This window comes from Rhineura floridana, chromosome 1 (genome assembly GCF_030035675.1).
Source record: "Rhineura floridana isolate rRhiFlo1 chromosome 1, rRhiFlo1.hap2, whole genome shotgun sequence".
NCBI lineage: Eukaryota > Metazoa > Chordata > Lepidosauria > Squamata > Rhineuridae > Rhineura > Rhineura floridana.
Window position 1 is genome coordinate 75,896,010 of NC_084480.1, and position 18,985 is coordinate 75,914,994.

Genomic DNA, 18,985 nt, shown 5'->3' on the forward strand with positions numbered 1-18,985 from the left:
TTTAGCTCTTTCTTTTCAGTCAGTATGCCTTAAAATAGAATTAAACTTCAATTAAGACTGTAGTATACAATTGCAACTGATATCCCAGATTCTTCTAACTTGTGGCAGTCAAGGTGCCCAAAAAATAATGCAACACATTGCTCCAGTATAATGAATAAAATAATTTTAATTTTTTTTTACAAAGGTTATAGAATTGTCATCTACCTTAAAAGGACACCTTTTAGCAATCAACACTTAATTTATAAGATTTTATATGAAGGATGTATCAAATAAGTCACTAAATTCATGGGTTTAAGTATGAAAATATGTAAATATATTTTAAAGATTCTTTTTATTATTGTTACTCTGTCCCATTGCACAGTTTAAAGTAATACAACAGAAAAATGTTGCTTTGAAGGGATTCTTCGAAACTGAGTCTGTTATAGCATCTGTAGGGGCAAGCAATTCCTTTTTTAATTCTAATCCAAAATAAATGGCTGAAGGCCATTTGCTGTCCAAATGATGCTGTAACATGAATTTGATTGTATGATTCCAGCACTTAAAAAGAGCACATTGGTTATACATGGCTTTTAACCTTGGGCTACAATGATGCTACCAAGCTCAACAGGAGTCTGAAATCAGTCATGTGGCATTGTGGACATTATCTGAACACTGTTTAGAGTCCTTGGTTGCCCAGATCTGATGAAGGTGCTGAAGGCGCTCTGAGGTTCTTGTGCTTACATTCAAGGCAGGGTGAACCTTGCGAATGCCAGACTCATCCATTAATGACAGGCCACAGATCCCAAAGTAGGCATGTAGAGCATCTGGAAGGAGACATCACAGTATGTGCATTATGATGTAATAAACAATTGTTACTTATTTTCCCAACAAAAACTTCTTCATTGAATGTCTGTAGTAAACACAGCCTCATCACATAACATATCTTTCACTGTCTTAAACATGCCTACAATAGTTATAGCTTATATGACAGGGGAGAGGGGGAGAGGGACTGAGCGTGCCAAGTACTTAGGAATTCTAAGCTAGGCAAGCCCATGTGATTCCACTCAAGTAGCACTGATGTTTGATTCTCCCAAAGCAATACATACTTATTGGTCATTATTAAAAGTTTGTATTGTTTAACAGAAAATATCGTGCAGGAATGCCAGTGTAGATTCTGCCTCTCCTCTGCCTCTACTGGGATTACAGCCGTGCAATTTTTGCATATCACATTAAGCCTACTTTTGCATTAATACTTATGTCAGGATCCATGGAATAGTCCAAAAGTGAGAAAAGGCCCAGTGAAGAGTTCAGTTTTTATTTTTTTAAGAAACAAAATTTAGACTATAAACAGCAGGTGGCAAAATCAACCATAAATGTTACTTGAAGACTGCCATGCCTTCATCTGCCACCACTCTGTCTGTAGTAGATGGGGACATGTTTTATTTACCTAACACACTTTTATAGCAATGCTGCTTGGGACTATGCTATATTCCCTCAGCCCTTGCTATAAAACAAGCAGGTTTACAAGGCAAGCCTCACCTGGTGTACTTTTGTACCTTTTAAAAAGATCACAGCTGTGGGCTGCCCTGCAGCCACCACTGATACTTTTTCAAAACCTTTGTTTATATTTAGCCAACACTTATACCCTTTTTGATAGCTGACCAAGAACTAGGTGTGTTTGAAAACTACACAGATTTGTCAAACAGAACAACAAAACAAAATTACTTTAACTCAGTTCCTAAATGTGTGGTTACAGTTAGTTGTTGTTTAGTTCAAATACAATACACTTAACAGGTTCCTTAATCACCATGACAATAACCTATTCCACTACTCCAAGATAAACCACACAAGTCCTATCTCTAAACCATGCCCTGCCTAACTGTCAAAGCTTCAAAATTTAAACATTCAACTCTCGGACATTCAGCCAGTCACCATACAGCACACACCAATGCCTCTGCTCACTCATTCCTCCTCCCAACACTCACCATTTACCTTATGTTATATAATAACCACATACCATAAATATTATAAAATAACATCACACATTAACATAAAAACATGGAACATCACAAAGACTGCACTAGATCCCAAACTACAGGACAGGTGTCTAATAATTTCATTTAAAGTCTCAAACTAATCAACACTCCCGACCCCACACAAGATCATAAAGTCAAAAGATAAAGCCAATGCAAGAAGACACATACGGGGTATGCAGTAAGCACAATATTTGGTTTGTGTATATATAGCATATGGAGGTAGCCCAATCTGTTTCAAAGCTGCTATGTAGTTCCAGTCTGAATCTGATCTGTTAATCCAAGGGTCTGTTTCACCCCCATTGACTATAATAGGGAATCTTTTTAAAAAATTTGCAGGCAAAGTGAATTAAGTCTGCCAAATTTCAAGCAGATCACTTGGTGTGTGTGTGTGTGCGCGCGCGTGTGTGTGTAGAGAATCTTTTTTCTTTCAAAAAAGAAGTCTCAACTTCTTAATTTTTTTGCCAGTACTGTATGTAAATTGCACGAACGCTGACAAATTTCAGAAAGGCATGTGCAACAGTTCTCCCACAATGGCAGACGTTACCATTTGGGGGTGGGTGAACAGAAATCATGTTTATCCAAAACAAATTAGGGGAGAAAACACTTTAAAAATTGAGGACATGAAGGAGGAGCCCCTGGGTACAAAAACAGCCATATTTCAGACAAGGGGTTTTTATGCTAGGTGATTTTACCTTTGTTATAAAAAAACTGAAAAAGTATTTTTTCTCACCATTCGCTCCCATTCCTGGACATACCCTCCATGGAAAAAAGAAGAGGCTACTAAGATTTTTAATTGTTTTTAGGAGAAAGAACAATTGGGAAAGCAGCAGACCACTCAAATAGTGTAATTCTGCCATTTACACCCTGCTCTCATAGCCAAAACTCAGAGAAAAATGACAATCCACTGTGAAGAACAATTCTGTTTATTTACTTCAACATCTCTCCCCCAAATCACTGTGATTGGAGTGTCCTCAGAAAATAAGTCACTATGATTAAAAACTAGATCGGTCTTTCAAAATCCCCCCTCCCTACCGCTCCACCCTCTCTCTAGCTCTGGGCATTTCCCTAATCAGCTTGATTTCATTTCTCAGGGAAAAAAAACCCAAACACAACCATACATTTTTGGAGAGCTGAAGTCTACAGAGTCACTTAGAAACTTATAGAGTCTCTGATCCACCTCAGACTGTGCTGTTATTAAGGCATAACTTGGAAATGTGAGAACCTTCCAAAACCCACCTTCATTCACCTCATAATTTGAGGTACACACAGAGCTGATGCACACCCAACATATACAATGTATATATTTACATAAATCTTGAGTCTGCATACTCCTAGGTTGCTATTTGTGCTCCAACATTTGTTAAACTGTACCATTGGTCTCACCTGAAAGGTGATTTTCATAGGAAGGGGCCATCACTGTGGGTAACAGTTCCACCTATCGTGCGAAGGCAAGAATGTTTTTGAAGTCAAGACTAGGGACATCATGCCCCTCCCACTCTCCAGTTCATTCGTAGCAAGTCTAAAAGAGATATCTAAAAATACAAGAACAAGGCCAACAGGCCCGCCAGGAAAATAACATAATAGTCACATGCATAACAACATGACTCTAACCTAACTACATAACATAACAGAACTAAAAGTCTTGACTTCACTCTTACATTTAAATACAATATGGAAACAATAACATATAACCCATTGATAAAATCACTAGTCATCCTCCAACTGGGAGGGTCGTGATGGCCCCTTCCTATGAAAATCACCTTTCAGGTGAGACCAATGGTACATTTTCCATAGGAAGTGGGCCATCACTGTGGGATGTACCAAAGCAACCCATATAGGGAGGGACCACCCACATGTTAATCCTCATTAAGAACCTGTTGCAACACTCGTCTGCCAAAAGAAGCATCAGCAGAGGCATAACGATCAATTTTATAATGTCTTATAAACGAGTGTGGGGAAGACCAGACTGCGGCCCTACAAATATCGGCAACAGGAGCATTAGTAGCAAAAGCAGCCGAAGTGGCAGCTGACCTAGTAGAATGAGCTGTTATACTAGCAGGAACTGGCAGCTTCAGGGACTCATATGCTAAGGTAATGCATGCCCTTAACCAACGGGATAAGGTAGGATTGGATACTTTATGCCCCATAGACCCTGGATGAAAGGATACAAACAGAGACTCCGTTCGTCGAATCTCTTGGGTCCTAGACAGGTAGGTCTTGAGAGCCCTCCGGACATCCAACGAATGCCAAGCCTTCTCGAGAGAATGGGTAGGATTCGGGCAAAAGGAAGGCAAAACAATGTCCTGGTTGCAATGAAAAACTGAATCGACCTTGGGACGAAAGGAAGGGTCAGTCTTCAGCACAACAGAGTCCTTATGGAAGACGCAGAGGTGTCTAGCGGAAGACAATGCGCCCAACTCCGAAACGCGTCTGGCAGATGTGATTGCAATCAGAAACAGGACCTTGAAGGACAGAATACGTAGGGGCACAGTTCTGATGGGTTCAAACGGAGGGCGTTGCAAAGCCTGCAGAACTTTCGGCAAACTCCATGAGGGGAACCGATGGACAACAGCCGGAGAGCGTAGGGCGACTCCCCTCAAAAAACGTTTGATGAACGGATGTGAGGAAATATGATCTCCAGGAGAGGACACTGAGAGAATGGATGACAGAGTAGACGCATGTCGACGTAGAGTGTTGGGTCGAAGTCCCATCATAAAGCCACTATGGAGAAATTGGAGCACCTGGTGCACATTGGCCTGGGATGGATCGTGGTGGTGGGACTGACACCACTTGGAGAAAGCCACCCAGGTATGTTGATAAATGCGAGTGGTAGATGGTCTTCTCGAGGCCAAAATAATATCAATCACAGCGTCAGACAGTCCAGCTGACCTCAAGTGTCTCCGTTCAAACGCCACGCTGTTAGATTGAGCCAAGTAGGGTCCTGGTGCAGTACTGGACCCTGGGATAAGAGGTCTGGCGTTACTGGAAGTGTCCAAGGGTCCATCATTGACATTGCCAGAAGATCTGAGAACCACGGACGGCGTGGCCAAAATGGTGCTATCAGAACCAGCTGTGCCCTTTCGGTTCGCGCCTTCCTCAAGGTTTTGGCTAACAATGGTATGGGAGGAAAGGCGTACAATAGACCGTCTGGCCACGGTGTTGTCAGAGCATCCACTGCTTCTGCTGTTGAGTCCAGGTATCGGGCAAAGTACCTGGGAAGCTGGCAATTGTGACTGGAAGCAAACAGGTCGACTGAGAGGGCGCCGAACCGACACTGGAGACGATGGAAAATGGCTGGATGAAGTTTCCATTCTCCCGGGAAGACCTGTTGTCTGCTGAGCCAGTCTGCTGTCACATTCAAAATCCCTTTGAGGTGCTCTGCTTTCAGGGATTGTAGATGTTGTTCTGCCCAGACAAAGATGAGGGAGGCTAAGTCCTGCAGAGGACGAGACCTGGTGCCCCCTTGTCTGTTCAAATGTGATTTTACACACGTGTTGTCTGTTCGAATGAGCACATGATGCAAAGGGAACAGAGATTGAAAATGACATAGAGCCAAGTGGACAGCCTTTAGTTCCAGCCAGTTGATGCTTTGAGCTCGCTCTGCGTTGGGCCAAACCCCCTGAACATACTGGGAGTTGCAGTGGGCTCCCCAACCTATGAGGCTGGCGTCTGTGGTCACGACGGTTCTGCGGGGTTCTCTGAACGACGTGCCCTTGGAGAGGTGTTGAACCTTGGTCCACCAGCAGAAGGAGAGGCGCAGAGCGGGGCTCAAACGAACTTTGCGATGGTTGGAGCTGGCAATGTCTTTTTGAAAAGGCAACAGAGTCCACTGAAGGGGCCGAGTGTGAGCTCGAGCCCAGGGTACAATGTGGATTGTGGAGATAAACATCCCGAGCGCTCTGGCGAGAAGCATGACGTCTGCGGATGTTTGTTGCATCAGGGACCTTGCGATGCTTGTGATGGCAGTGATGCGATCTGGAGACAGGAAGACCATTGCCTGCAGGGTGTCCAACATTGCCCCAAGATGTAGTAGGCGTTGGGTTGGTTGGAGATGGCTTTTGTCGAAGTTGACCAGCCAGCCGTAGGTCTGCAAAACATTGAGGGTGATCATTAAATGATGATGAGCCAGCTCTTCAGATTTGGCCCGTATAAGCAGATCGTCCAAATATGGGTAGATATGAACCCCTTGGGTCCGAAGGTAAGCCACTAGGATGAGTAGCACCTTGGAAAATACTCTTGGAGCAGAGGAGAGGCCAAATGGCATCGCTCTGTATTGAAAATGTTGGTGGCCAAAGGCAAACCGAAGAAACTTTCTGTGGGCTATGCAAATGGGTACATGGAGATACGCTTCCTTAAGGTCGATAGAAGCCAGGAAGTCTCCTTCATGCAGACTCTCGGTAATGGAATGGAGAGATTCCATTTTGAACCTGCGGTATGTTACAAAACGGTTGACAAACTTGAGGTCCAATACCGCCCTCCAAGATAAATCTCGTTTTGGCACAGCAAATAGGAGGGAGTACACCCCTTCCGATCTCTCAGTTGTGGGAACTGGCTCTATTGCCGCTATGTGCAAGAGGTGATGTATAGCTGTCTGCATGATGTTGTGCCTGGCTGGTGCCCTTGGGCAAGGAGACGGGTGGAATCTGTCTGACGGGGTTGCCCAGAACTCTATGGTATAGCCATAAGTGAAGAGGTCCCTGATCCAGGGGACCGTAGTAAGGCGCAGCCATCGATCTCCAAAATTAAGTAATCTGCCACCTATGGGGATGGCGTTAATACTACTTGTGTAGGCGAGGACCTCCCCTATATGAGGACGATGAGTTGCCCCTGCGCCCTTGGTACTGACCTCTGCCCTGGGGGCGTCGGTTCCAGGAGCCCCTGAATGCGTTGGAATCATAGGGTCTGAAATCGCGGCCTCGTCCTCCTGGTCGCGTTCCTCGAAAGGGCTGGTTAGAACGAAAGGAGGGAAATCGCCTGAGGGGCCTGTGGTCGATGTTCTTGATTGTGGCTAGAACCGGTTTGTGGGCGTCTTTTGGATCAACCAGAACTGCCTTTAGAGCTTCCTCACCGAAGAGTAGAGATCCGGAGTAAGGAGCCTTGGACAGGTTCAATCTAGCCGCTGAATCAGCTTGCCAGTGGCGAAGCCAGAGGGTGCGACGAGCGACTATTTGAGTCGTCATGGCTCGTGCCCCTAATTGGGTGGCATCCAAAGTGGCATTGGCCACAAAGGCTGCTGTCTTACGTAACTTCAATAGTGCTCTTTTGAAGGCGACAGGATCAGGGTTATCGTCCTCTAGAAGGTCATCCAGCCACATCATAGATGCTCTGGAGAAGATGGAGGCTGAGGCAGAGGCACGCATGGCTAGGGCAGTGGCCTCGTGGTTCTTGCGGAGGGCGAAGTCTATTCGACGTTCAGTAGTATCTTTTAGGTGGGATTCCCCTTCCCTGGGCAAGATAGATCGTGAAACGAGGCGAGCGATCGGTTCATCTATGCCAGGGACATCTAACTTGGTGGCGAAGTCTGGGGCTAGGGCGTAAAGTCTGTCAGCCATGTTCTTGAAGCGTCGAGCTTTGAGCGGGTGGGCCCATTCTTCGGAAGCTAATTTGGCAATTGGGTCCGGCACCGGGATGTAGTGTTCAGTAGGTGCAGGGGATTTGAGGACCTTGGCCCCTTTGAGAGTTGGAGCGGACGAAGTTGAGGGCGCAGTCTGGAGACCAAGGGTATGAAGTACCCCTACGTGCGAGCGGTTGGTAATCTGAGGTATTGAACAAGCGATACGATGTATCCTCCTCATGATCTGAATAGTCGCTCCAGTCGTCTCCTTCAACATGGTCAGTGAAAGTTAACTCCTCCGCATACGAGGCTTCGTCCATACACCTGCCTCTGGCTAAATCGAAGGGATCTGGCGAGCAGGAAGGATGAGCAGCATGGAACGCGCGTTGGTCCATGTTGAGTGGGGGTCTGGCAGGAACCTGTGGTAGTGACTGCATTTGTGTGAAATAAGCCAGCATGGCTTGGAGTTGGGAGAGGAAATCAGGAGACAGCTGCAGACCAGATGTGTGAGATGTATGTGCCTGGTGGGCTATTGGAACAGATGTCTGAGGCGGTAAGCCAGAGGTAGGTTCGTTAGGCGAACCGTGAGGGGGAAAGCCAACAAACTCTTCCTCGTCAGAGGCAGGAGCAGGAGAATGGAAAATATCACTTATGTGTGTCTGTGCTGTGGTGGTTGTTGGCACAGAGACATAACGAGGGCGCTTTGGTTTACTATGGCTGGAAAGATGTTTTGTCTTAGCCAGTGCTTTGGCATGTCTGGTCTTAGACGTGTTAGTATGTTGTGGCTTGGCTGATTGTGGCATGTCTGGCTGATCTGGCACCATGTGTGTTGATGGTGACATGCCTGGCTGTTCTGCCATCTTATATGAACCTGGGTGCAGTACACTGCCACGGAGGGGGCAGGATGTAAAGACCCGAACTGGCACAGCGTACTACCACGGAGGGGGTAGGATACACTGGCAGATGGCGAATGCACTGCCACAGAGGGGGCAGAATGCACAGAGGTATCAACGTTAATATAATATAGGCTGTTTTAGAGTTGGCACACTCAGATTAGTGCTGTAGGCTGGGTTTTTGGCTTGTTCACGGCCCCATAGGGGGCAGGATATGTAATGTAAATCAGATTTAGTACAAGTCAGCCACTGATATTAAAGCTCCAGCCTTGATAATGTAATCCAGCCACTAGGATTAAAGCTCCAGCCTTGATAATGTAATCCAGCCACTAGGATTAAAACTCCAGCCTTGATAATGTAATCCAGCCACTAGGATTAAAGCTCCAGCCTTGATAATACAATCCAGCCCACTAGGATTGGAGCTCCAGCCTTAATAATACAATTCAGCCACTATGATTACAGCCACAGTAAAAATGTGTGTAAATCAGCCTTGTGTAAATTTGTCAGCAGCACATATACACAAACATACAGATAGATAGCCTGCAGGGGAGGTATCCGATGCTTAAAAAATGGTAACGAAAAAGGCGGGAATTTTGAATTTCAAAAAATGGCGCCCAGAAAAACGGGCGGGAAAAAAACGATCAAAAGGGAGCTGAGGAAGAAGGAGCAATGGCGGCCGTCGGAAGCGAACTGGGAGAAGGGCTGCCCAGCACGGACTCGCCGAAAGCCGCAGTAGCGGCTCTGGAAAAACTCTGGAAGGGCAGGTAGAGGCAAAAAACGGCAGCCGCCGCAGAGAGAGCCGCAATAGCGGTCTGTAAAGCCCTTCGCAGTGGGATTTAAGCCACGTAGCGAGGACGATCTGCGGTAAGGAGTAAGAGCGGGAGCCGCAGCTGCAAGCTCCCGCTGAGATCGGATCAGCCGCAGCCACGGCAACGATCGGGGGGGGGGAAGGAGGGTGGATTCCCCTTCCCTCACAAGCGATCAAGAGATCGGATCAGCCGCAGCCGTGGTAACGATCGGGGGGGGAGGGAGGGGGATTCCCCTTCCCTCACAAGCGATCAAAAGCGATCAAAAAGAGAACCGCAGCCGCGGTCACTGAGGGAGCCCCCTGGCTACGGATACGGCAGAGCCGGGGGGGGGAGGGGGCTTGAAACTGCCAAAACAAAGAGAGCCGCAGCCGCGGTCTCAGAGGGAGCCCCCAGTCAAGGAAATAAAAGAAATTAAATAGCCTTGAGGAAAGGGGGAAGAGAGCCGCAGCCGCGGTCTCTGAGGGGATCCTCAGTAGGCTAGACACAAAAAACGGAAAAAAGGAAAAAAGTTTTTAAAGAGAGATAGACTTAGCTAAATGCTACGTGAAATTCCAATCTTGTTCGTACGAAGGCAAGAATGAACTGGAGAGTGGGAGGGGCATGACGTCCCTAGTCTTGACTTCAAAAACATTCTTGCCTTCGCACGATAGGTGGAACTGTTACCCACAGTGATGGCCCACTTCCTATGGAAAATTTCTAGACTAGCAAAAAGATCCTAGTTATGCCAGTCTCTGCCTCGCAGTCTTACCAATGCTCCAAAAGCTGCTTAAGTTTAAATATTCTTCCCAACAAAGTATTTTTCAGGAATCTCTCATCTACTCTAGCCAAATATCTGAATGTTACTGAATGAAAGCCAACCCCTCATTACTGTGCAAACAGAAAACATATTCAGCATATCCAGTTCATTCTGGCTAACCCAACAAGGGTGACTTAGCCAAGGAGTGAGCACTAAAGATGTCCATACCAGGGCCCCCAAATATCTGAGAGACTGCCTCCTTCTCTACAGACCCTCTCAGGGGTAAGATCAGCCAAGGGGGCCTTCTTGACAGTTCTGCCATCCTCAGAAGTTCTGGGGATGGTGGCCCTGGAGAGGGATTTCTCTGTGGCAGCCCCTAAACTGTGAAATTTCCCTCCTTCAGAGATGTGTTTGGCACCTTAACTGTACAGTTTTCAGCAAATGCTAAAGATGAACATCTTTATCCTGGCCTTTGACACCTGAGATATGTTTTCACCCACCCTATTCCTGTGGTTTTAACTGATTTAAAATTGAATTTTAAACTGTTGTAAACTGTCCTGGGCCCTGCTGATGAAGAGCAGGTAAGAAATTTAATACTAATACAGAAGATATAATAGCAGCATCTTAGAAACACTCTAAGCCTAAGTACTAGTTGTATGAACAATGCAGATATAGGTCAATACAGACATCAATACCAGCTACTTTCTGTTTGACATCATGAGCTACAGTATGTGCTGATTTCTAACTGTTCTGATTAAGACACAAATGCAGGGGTAGTCAACATGGTGTCCTCCCGACTAACTCCCACCAGTCCCTGTCAGTATGGTCAATGGTTGGGGATGATGGGAACTGTAGCCCAACAACACACAGAGGCCACCACAATGGATATCCCTGCACTAATGTTTCATGAGACAGCAATTCCAAAGCCAAACTGTTTGCAAACCTAGAATAGAAAGTAAATGAAGCAGCTTTTAAAGACAACAGTTAGGACTTTACTTGTATTCAGTATGAAGCCTGCCAGTTGGACTGTAGCATACAAGTCATTAAGTGAAGATCAGGGAACTTGACTCTGCTAATTTAATTATCGCTTCGTTTCCTTCCTTACACAACACATGGAACAAGCTTGTTGCAGCTTTTATACTATAAGAGCCTTTCTGCTCATGCAAGACCACCTGTGAACCCAAAGATTGATAACTTCTAGATGTTAGACATTTGTTCAATGATTTTGGCCATATCCCACGTCTAGGATTACTGATTACTGAAAAACACTAAAACTTAGCAGTAGCAAGACTGAAGAACCTATCCTGGGATGCCTTTTCTGACAGAGCTCAAGTGTTTTCCTTATAGCAGATGTGGGGAAAATATTTCAGCCATCATAGGCAATCTTAGGGGGGGGGGCAGAGGCAAAAGGTGGAAGGGGCAATGGATGTTATTCTTTGTATAGTAAGCTACATTCCAGCCATTCATGCAGAAGTCAGAGGTTTCTACACATACATCTCCCGATCCAGGTGAACAAGAGGCATTATCACAGTTGAAGGACACATTCCAAACAGCAAAAAACATTCAAGGAGGGTGTGGGGCAGGTGCAGTGAGGGGGGTGGCTTAGGGAGCAACATGGGCAGACATGTCCCCAGGGCAGACAGACACCTGGAGGGCTGCATTTATTGTCCAAGCCTGAGGTTCTCTCCTCCTGTCTTAGAAGAACAAGGGCTTGGCCCTAGAAACTACAGAATAGAAATGGAAGCAGGAGAATTTGGGATCTGTTCAATATTTCTCTAGAGTAAAACCCTCAGTTTTTACTGTTTATGTTGTTTAAGTCTTAAGACTTAATTGTAAGTTTCAATAATAGTAACTCCTGAATTGTGATGATTCTTGCATTCCTTCCCGCATGCCTCAAGCTGTTAGATGATAAGTGGTTAAAACCAGTAAAGCATTCTGGGCATAATTTTCAACTAGTTCTACAGCTAAAGAAGAGTTTTAATGTCTGTTCATTCAACTCAGCAAGTTAATTTAACACTGTCAGAACTATAAATATATCAGGAACAAAACAGGCTTGAAACTGCTGAAAATTAGGCGCCCTGATCCAGAAGCCCTACCTCCTAGAAACAAACAGCAACTGCAGTGGAAGTGTCTCAGTGGCAAAAGACACTCTCTTCAGTCAGTCTCTGCAGGTGCATAATAATAAAGTACAGAAGACTCTGATCCAAAAGAATGCCAGCAGGAAACCCCAACTAAAATAGTGAACTTCAGCAAGCTATTCCATTGATTTAGGTCTAAAAACAAACTAGTTAAATCAGCTTATTGCCAGCGTCTAGTTGTGATAGATTCTATCCTACCTTCCTGTAGAATAGCAGACGTCTGGAAAAGATGCTAGCTGGGAGTGTCAGAATGTCCTTCTATACCAGGAGATACCAACACAGAGGCATTAATATCATGCTTTACAGGTTCCAGGGTTGAGTCCTAGTATTTAAAAATATATTTCAGAGCTAAGCCCCAGCTCAAATCAAGCCCTACAAGACATTATCTTGCAAGATTACTCAAGTTCTGGGCAAACTGTCCTAAAGTGCTGTATGTGGAAGCAGGGCACAACCAAACCCATTGGACATGTTCCCTCACCAAACTCTACATTCTGGAGGTTCTAATTTTATAGGGGCCTACATTTATATACCCTAACACACATGAGCTCCACATTTGTGATCTGAACCCTCTATGTTTCAAGGGTACAGAGCAAACATTTAGCACCCAAGCATGTTGCCTCCCATGTGATATCTCCAAAGTGGGGAAACCTCCAGAAACGCAAAATAGAACACAATGCATTTATTTTACCTGACTGAAACCAACACTGTGGTTTCAGCGCAATCCTAATCCCCTCCCATCAGCAGACCTGGGGGCTAGGAAGGAGTGGAGGCACCTCTCCACTGGCAGGGAACAGCTTCACTGATGTAGAGTATGCCTGCCACAGATACTTCTGCTATACCAACAGACACCTCCACAGGTGTAGAGCTACTCCTGCTGGTTCTTTGCAACAGCCAGTGTTAGCCTCTAAAATGGGGCAGTTTCAGGGGCAGGACGGAGTTGGGATGGAGATGGCATTGGATCTGCTTGATTCAAGTATCCATAGTTCATCAGAAAGGCCCCATGATTGTCTAGCCTCAAAGTGGATAAACTATTCCCCCCACTGTTAAAAAAAATCTGTGCAGCAAGCATGAAAAAAGGAAGAAAAGGAAAACAGAGAGAGCTACGTCCATTCCCCTACCCATCATGACCAGGCAGAGCTTTGCCCATAGCCATAGTTTCAGCACTTCCGTCTCTCCTCTCTCCCCCCCACCCCCACTCACCCCCCCCCACACACAGCATCCCCCCCCCGCACTTAAAAGCATATGCTCCCCTACCCAATCCTCAGAACGGTAGTTTGTTACAGTGCTAGGAACTGTAGCTCTGTAAGGGGGTACAAAATAATTTCCAGAATTTTTGGTGGTGGATGGGAGAAATGTGCTTTAAATGTATGGTGTGTATGTAGTTGCAAGCAACACTTAGGGCTGCATTCTAAGATTATCTTCAAAGCCAGAAGCTCAAAGCCTTAAATAATATACAAGCTTTTTGCTATTCCTCATATTGTTTGAAAGTTTTTAAAATAGTTAAATATTTTAAAGACTTACTATAAAGATAATCCACGAAGATTAAGAATGGCAAAGTACGTTGCCATTGTTGAACCAATAGCAGCATCAATTAGTTTGCTTTCTGCATGGCTCATAGTTCTAAAACATAGGATGGTCAGTTTGCCAATTCAGCCTCTAACCCACTCCCAAATTCTGTATGATTCGGGATGCCTGCTCTATCAGTTTCTGACAATTACAAGGCTAGTAAAAAACACTAAAATAATGTGTAAAATAGATAATACTACAGTGAGCATAATCATTTATCAGACCATTAGTCCATCTAGTCCAACATCCTATTGTCAACCGCAGCCAGCCAGATGCTTGCAGCAATTTCACAAATAGGTCGTGATGGTAATGCATCTCCCCACTGTTTGATTCCTAGCAACTGGTATTAAGAGATGTAACTCCATTCATTCATTCATTCATTCTCCCTCTCCCACACACAGAGGGTCCACCCACCTACCTCCCCCTGAAACCTCCAATATCTGTTTGTCAGCTTGCCTGCCTCCACTCATGCCCACCCTGCCCACCAGCTCTGCTCCTGATTTCCTGCTTGTACTGCACCAATGCTTTCCTGTCACAGTCATCCCTATCACCCCCAGAATGAATCATCATGGCTAGAAAAAATAGCTGGCAGGCATTCCTGCACACACATAACCAAGCCACAGAGGATGGGTTTAGAGCAGAGTTCCAAAGGGCTGTGTTCTGCACCTGGCCTGCACAAGAATGCCTCCCTAACATTTTCCCCCTCTAGTGGTGGAAATGGCAAAAAAAATATGGAAGGCTTGGTGGGGGATGTGGCCTGTGGGTTGCCCACCTCTGGTGTAGATGAAGAACTCATGGACTAGCTGATAGTAATGATATCATCCCAAGAGAACAACTTCTCTAGTGATCTGCAAAGTCTTCTGGCCCGGTCAAAAATTTTAGATATGTGACTAGAACCATATACAGTATTTCAAATGTGGTCATACTATGAAAGGCATGACAATACTCGTAGTTTTCATTTCAGTCACTGTTCTAATGCCACCTAGCATTTGTTCCTTTTTCTCTGCCGCACACTGATTTAACATTGCAGTGAGCTATTTACCATGACCCAAGATGTTTCCTCATTTGTCCCCAGTAGTTCAGACCCCGTGTATATGTGATTAGGATTTTTTGCCTCACTTTACATTTTCGTCACTTTACATTTTCTTAAACTGAACCTTATTTGCTATTTTGCTAACTTTTCATAGAATTTGGACACACCTTTTGGGAGCTTTTCAGTATCAACTTGGTTTTTTACTATTCTAAATAATGTGAAATCATCCGCAAACTTGGCCATGTCAGGAATAAGTTGAACAGCACCATTCTCAATAGAGTCCCTTGTGTAGCCCCACTACTTCCTTCTCTCTACTGTGACAACTGTCCATTTACTCCTACCCGTTCCTGTTTTATGATTCATTGCCAACCTGTTACAGGATGAACAGTTATTTATTTATTACACTTATACCCCACCCAACCACAAAACATCTCTGGTCAGTTTCTATGACTGGTAATTTTGTTCAGTAGCCTTTGATGAGCAATTCTGTCAAAAGCTTTTTGGAAGTCCATGTATACAATATATAGTGGGTCACCCTCATATACACATTTGTTAACACTTTCAAGGTCAAGAAAAATATCAGAGACATTCCCTCTGCAGAAAGTGTGCCAACTTCCCCCACTATTTTTAATAATGTTTCCACAGTTTACCCAAAACAGATGTTATGCTGTAAGTCTTGTACTTAAACAGGAACATAGTAACAAAAAAATGGATAGGAAAGAGATTCATCCTTGAGAAAGATTATGTAAGCGCACAGACCGTACAGCTTTTGTTAATGTGTGCTATTTTGTTAATGTGGAGCTGAAATAGCACACGATACAAATACTTATGCCTACTTCCAATTTCCTTCAACTTTTCCTATAGACATAGCCCACAATTTGCACTCAACCAATCAACTGCTTGTCATGCAACCAGTACTCTAGCTCTTTAAAGCCAAAATCATGGTTTAAGAAGTTATTAAAAATTATGTGTTACCAAGAGCCTATTAGTGCTGAAAGTACCCTCGCTCTTATACCATATCAAAAGTATTAACACCTCATTTTCATATAATAAGTATTTGGACACGGTTTGTTCCCACCTCACCCACCCACCCCTCATGGAGTTGGGCAAGAAAGTGAATTTACCTGGATGACTGTCTGGCCATTTAGCAAAGCCACCAACAAGACGATCTTGGGTTGATAAAATGTAATTTCTGTTCTTTTCATAGTTTGTATATTGAAATATTTTCAGAAGCTGAAAGAAAAAAATGTCAGTTTAACACACACTATCAGTTTCAAGTTGTACTAGCAGTAAAATAATTTTAAAGTTTTTATACCCTTACTTTTTATGAGAAAAATGTATTACTAGAATTAATGATGGGACATAAAATACAGCCTTTAATATTAAATGCCAACCTACATGAATTGGTAACCTTATGCAAAAGCCAAAAAGTCAGCAGACTATGAATGATAGTGTCTTGCTTCAACTGTCAAATTACCTTAAGAGTTGCTCCTACCCAAAATGAGTAGCAGGTATCTACAGGCTTGTTAGGTCGGCCATGATAACCATTCTGTTGCCTCATAATGCACCATCTCCTTATCCTGTCCAGTTGTTTCTCAGAGAAGACTTCCTCAAGTTTACCCATTAGGCATAGTGATGCAATACCACAGAAAGTAGAACCACCTGTAAAATGGGACAGTTTCCGAAACATGGTTTCTAGTCTCTCATGGAGCTACTAAAGAGGCTCAATGTACATAAACTACCATACCAAAAGTAGTATGGAACAATTTTAAACACTATCAGGTCATTCAACTGAGCAGAGAGGAGATACCAAGTGAAACACGCATGAAGAGCTGGACAATTTTCAAACAGAAGGCTCAGTAAGCCACTCAACCTTGTTACTGTTTTGCTAACCAGTTGTCATCCCACTTATTAGTGATTTTGGCAACCAGAGTTTTCTAGAAAGAAAACCACTATTTCCCTGTTGCTACTGCTCCATCTTGGACGTATGTTAGCCAAAAGAAAACCAAACTGTTACAATTTCTCTTCAGATACCATAGTACCTGTCACAAATACCCCCCCCCCTTTTCTGGGCAAGGTAGTGGAGAGGGCAGTGGCAGAGCAGCTGCACAGGAGCTCCTGTAAGATATGGACTATCTGGATCCATTTCAACCTCGGTTCAGGCATGGTTTTGGGAATGAATCAGTCTTGGTTGCCCTGGTGGATGACCTGCATCCAGAGTGAGACGAGTGAATACATCTCTTCTCCTGCTTCTTGATCTTTCAGCAGTTTTTAATTGTCCACAGTATTCTCCTGGATGGGTACTGGGAGCACTGTTTTATGATGGTTCAATTCCTACCTGCAGGCCTGTGTCCAGAGAATAGCACTGGGGGACTGTGTCTTGGCCTCATGGTCTTTATGCTGTGGCGCAGGGCACAATCCTGTTGCCAATGCTATTTCACATCTATATGAAGCTGTTGGGAGTGGTCATTCAGAGTTTGGGGGCAAATTTGCTGCTGATACAGAGTTCAATTTCTCTTTAATATCAGCGTCAGGAAAGGCTGAGCATGGTCTAGAATGCTGTCAGTTGTAGAATAGATGAGGGCTAATAAACTGAGCTTGAACCCTGGAAAGACAGAGGCACCAGTGTCCAGGAGATTGGCCATTTGCCTGTTCTGGATCAGGTTACTCTCCCTCTGAAAGAACAGGTGCACTGATGGTTCCTGGAACCAATTTTGCCACTTGAGGTTCTGGCAGCCTCAGTAGCTCGGAGTGACTTTTACCAGCTAGGGCTGGTGAGCCAACTACAGCCATTCTTGTACAGGGATAGCCTGGCTGTAGCGATTCATGAACTGGTAACCTCAAAACTTGAATATTACAGTGCTCTCTGTGTGGGGCTACCCTTGCGTCTAATCTGGAAGCTGCAGCTAGTGCAAAATGCTGTGGCTAGACTATTGATGGTGACAGACTACCACCAGTACAAAACTCCGGTGCTTAAAAGCTTGCACTGGCTGCCTGTTTGTTACCAGACCATGTTCAAGGTTCTTGTATTAATATAAACGACCTTTAACAACTTGGGTCCCGGATATCTTAAGGACTGCCTAATCCCTTATATCCTGGCCTGATCACCGAGATCTTTGGAGAAGTCCCTGCTGATAGTCCCCCAAGACTCAGAACAACTAGAAGCCGTACATTCAGTGTTGTGGGCCCAAGCCTGTGATGTCCCTTCCAACTGAGATTAGACAGGAACATCCTTGCTGAACTTCAAGCACATGACTAAGACTTTCTTGTTCCAGCAGGCATTTTAAAGTAGTGTTTGGTTTCATGATGATTTTATTGCTTTATTTTATGTATGGCTTGTTTTTATATACACAGCTTAGAAATGCAAATTTTCTTAAATTTTTACTTTACCTGCAGTTTCAGGCCAAATGCAGATGTAACACTAACAAGCATTAAGGGATTAGGACATGGTATCACACATATAGAAAGCCAGTGTGGCATAGTGGTTAGAGTGTTGGACTACAACCCTGGCAGACCAAGGTTCGAAACCCCACACAGCTGTGTAGCTCACTGGGTGACCTTTGGCCAGTCACTGCCTCTCAGCCTCAGAGGAAGGGAATGGTAAAACCCCTCTGAATACCGCTTACCATGAAAACCCTATTGATAGAGGGTAGCCAGAAGTCAGGATCAGCTTGAAGGCAGACCATTTCCATTTCATCACACATATACTTCCCTGAGCATGGGCTCATCATTATATCTAACCACTGTTAATACTGGTTAAAATGAACCCAGGGACATTCCTTAAACTGAGTCCCTAAAAGCTTATTATTAGCAACTTTTAACTTACATGTTAAATATACCTACACAATTTGGACTCCAATGGACTCTGAAGTGAAACTGCATAGATAACATTAGCAAGCAAATGACTGAAGATACACTAGCTCCAAATGTGTAAGGATACAGCCTATGAGACTCATGAATAAGAAATTAAGCTATTACTTTCACAAGGAGGACTCACAATACAGGATTCACAATATCCACATTTCATCAAACACTTGTTCTGAAGTCAAGCTCAAAACCAAAGCTTCTCTCAGAACGTGCAATTCTCTTTGCAGAAGTATTCTATTTAAATTATCACTGTTTTAAAGTGATTGGTAGCAAAACTAACACTCTTACCATGAGATTCAAGTCCAGCTCCTTGGGCAAGTCCATTATCATAGGACTGAAAAGGAAAAGCAAAGCAAATGTAATCATTCTTTAAT

General features: G+C 44.2%; 1 protein-coding gene across 5 annotated transcripts in view; it reads right to left on the bottom strand.

Annotated features, from left to right (window-relative positions):
* Window positions 1–290: 290 nt before the first annotated feature.
* Window positions 291–18,985, bottom strand: part of PGGT1B (protein geranylgeranyltransferase type I subunit beta) — a 53,734-nt gene continuing 35,039 nt past the window's right edge. For 4 of the 5 annotated variants that reach the window (XM_061624328.1, XM_061624289.1, XM_061624318.1 and 1 more), the window contains exons 6-9: window positions 18,900–18,945; window positions 16,222–16,406; window positions 15,869–15,977; window positions 291–803 (exon numbers count right to left, since the gene is read on the bottom strand). In XM_061624328.1, coding sequence (XP_061480312.1) covers window positions 622–803; window positions 15,869–15,977; window positions 16,222–16,406; window positions 18,900–18,945 — 522 coding nt within the window. In that variant the 3' untranslated portion in view covers window positions 291–621. Of the gene's footprint in view, window positions 804–12,343; window positions 12,404–15,868; window positions 15,978–16,221; window positions 16,407–18,899; window positions 18,946–18,985 lie in introns of all 5 variants that reach the window. The other variant, XM_061624308.1, reaches the window with a different exon arrangement.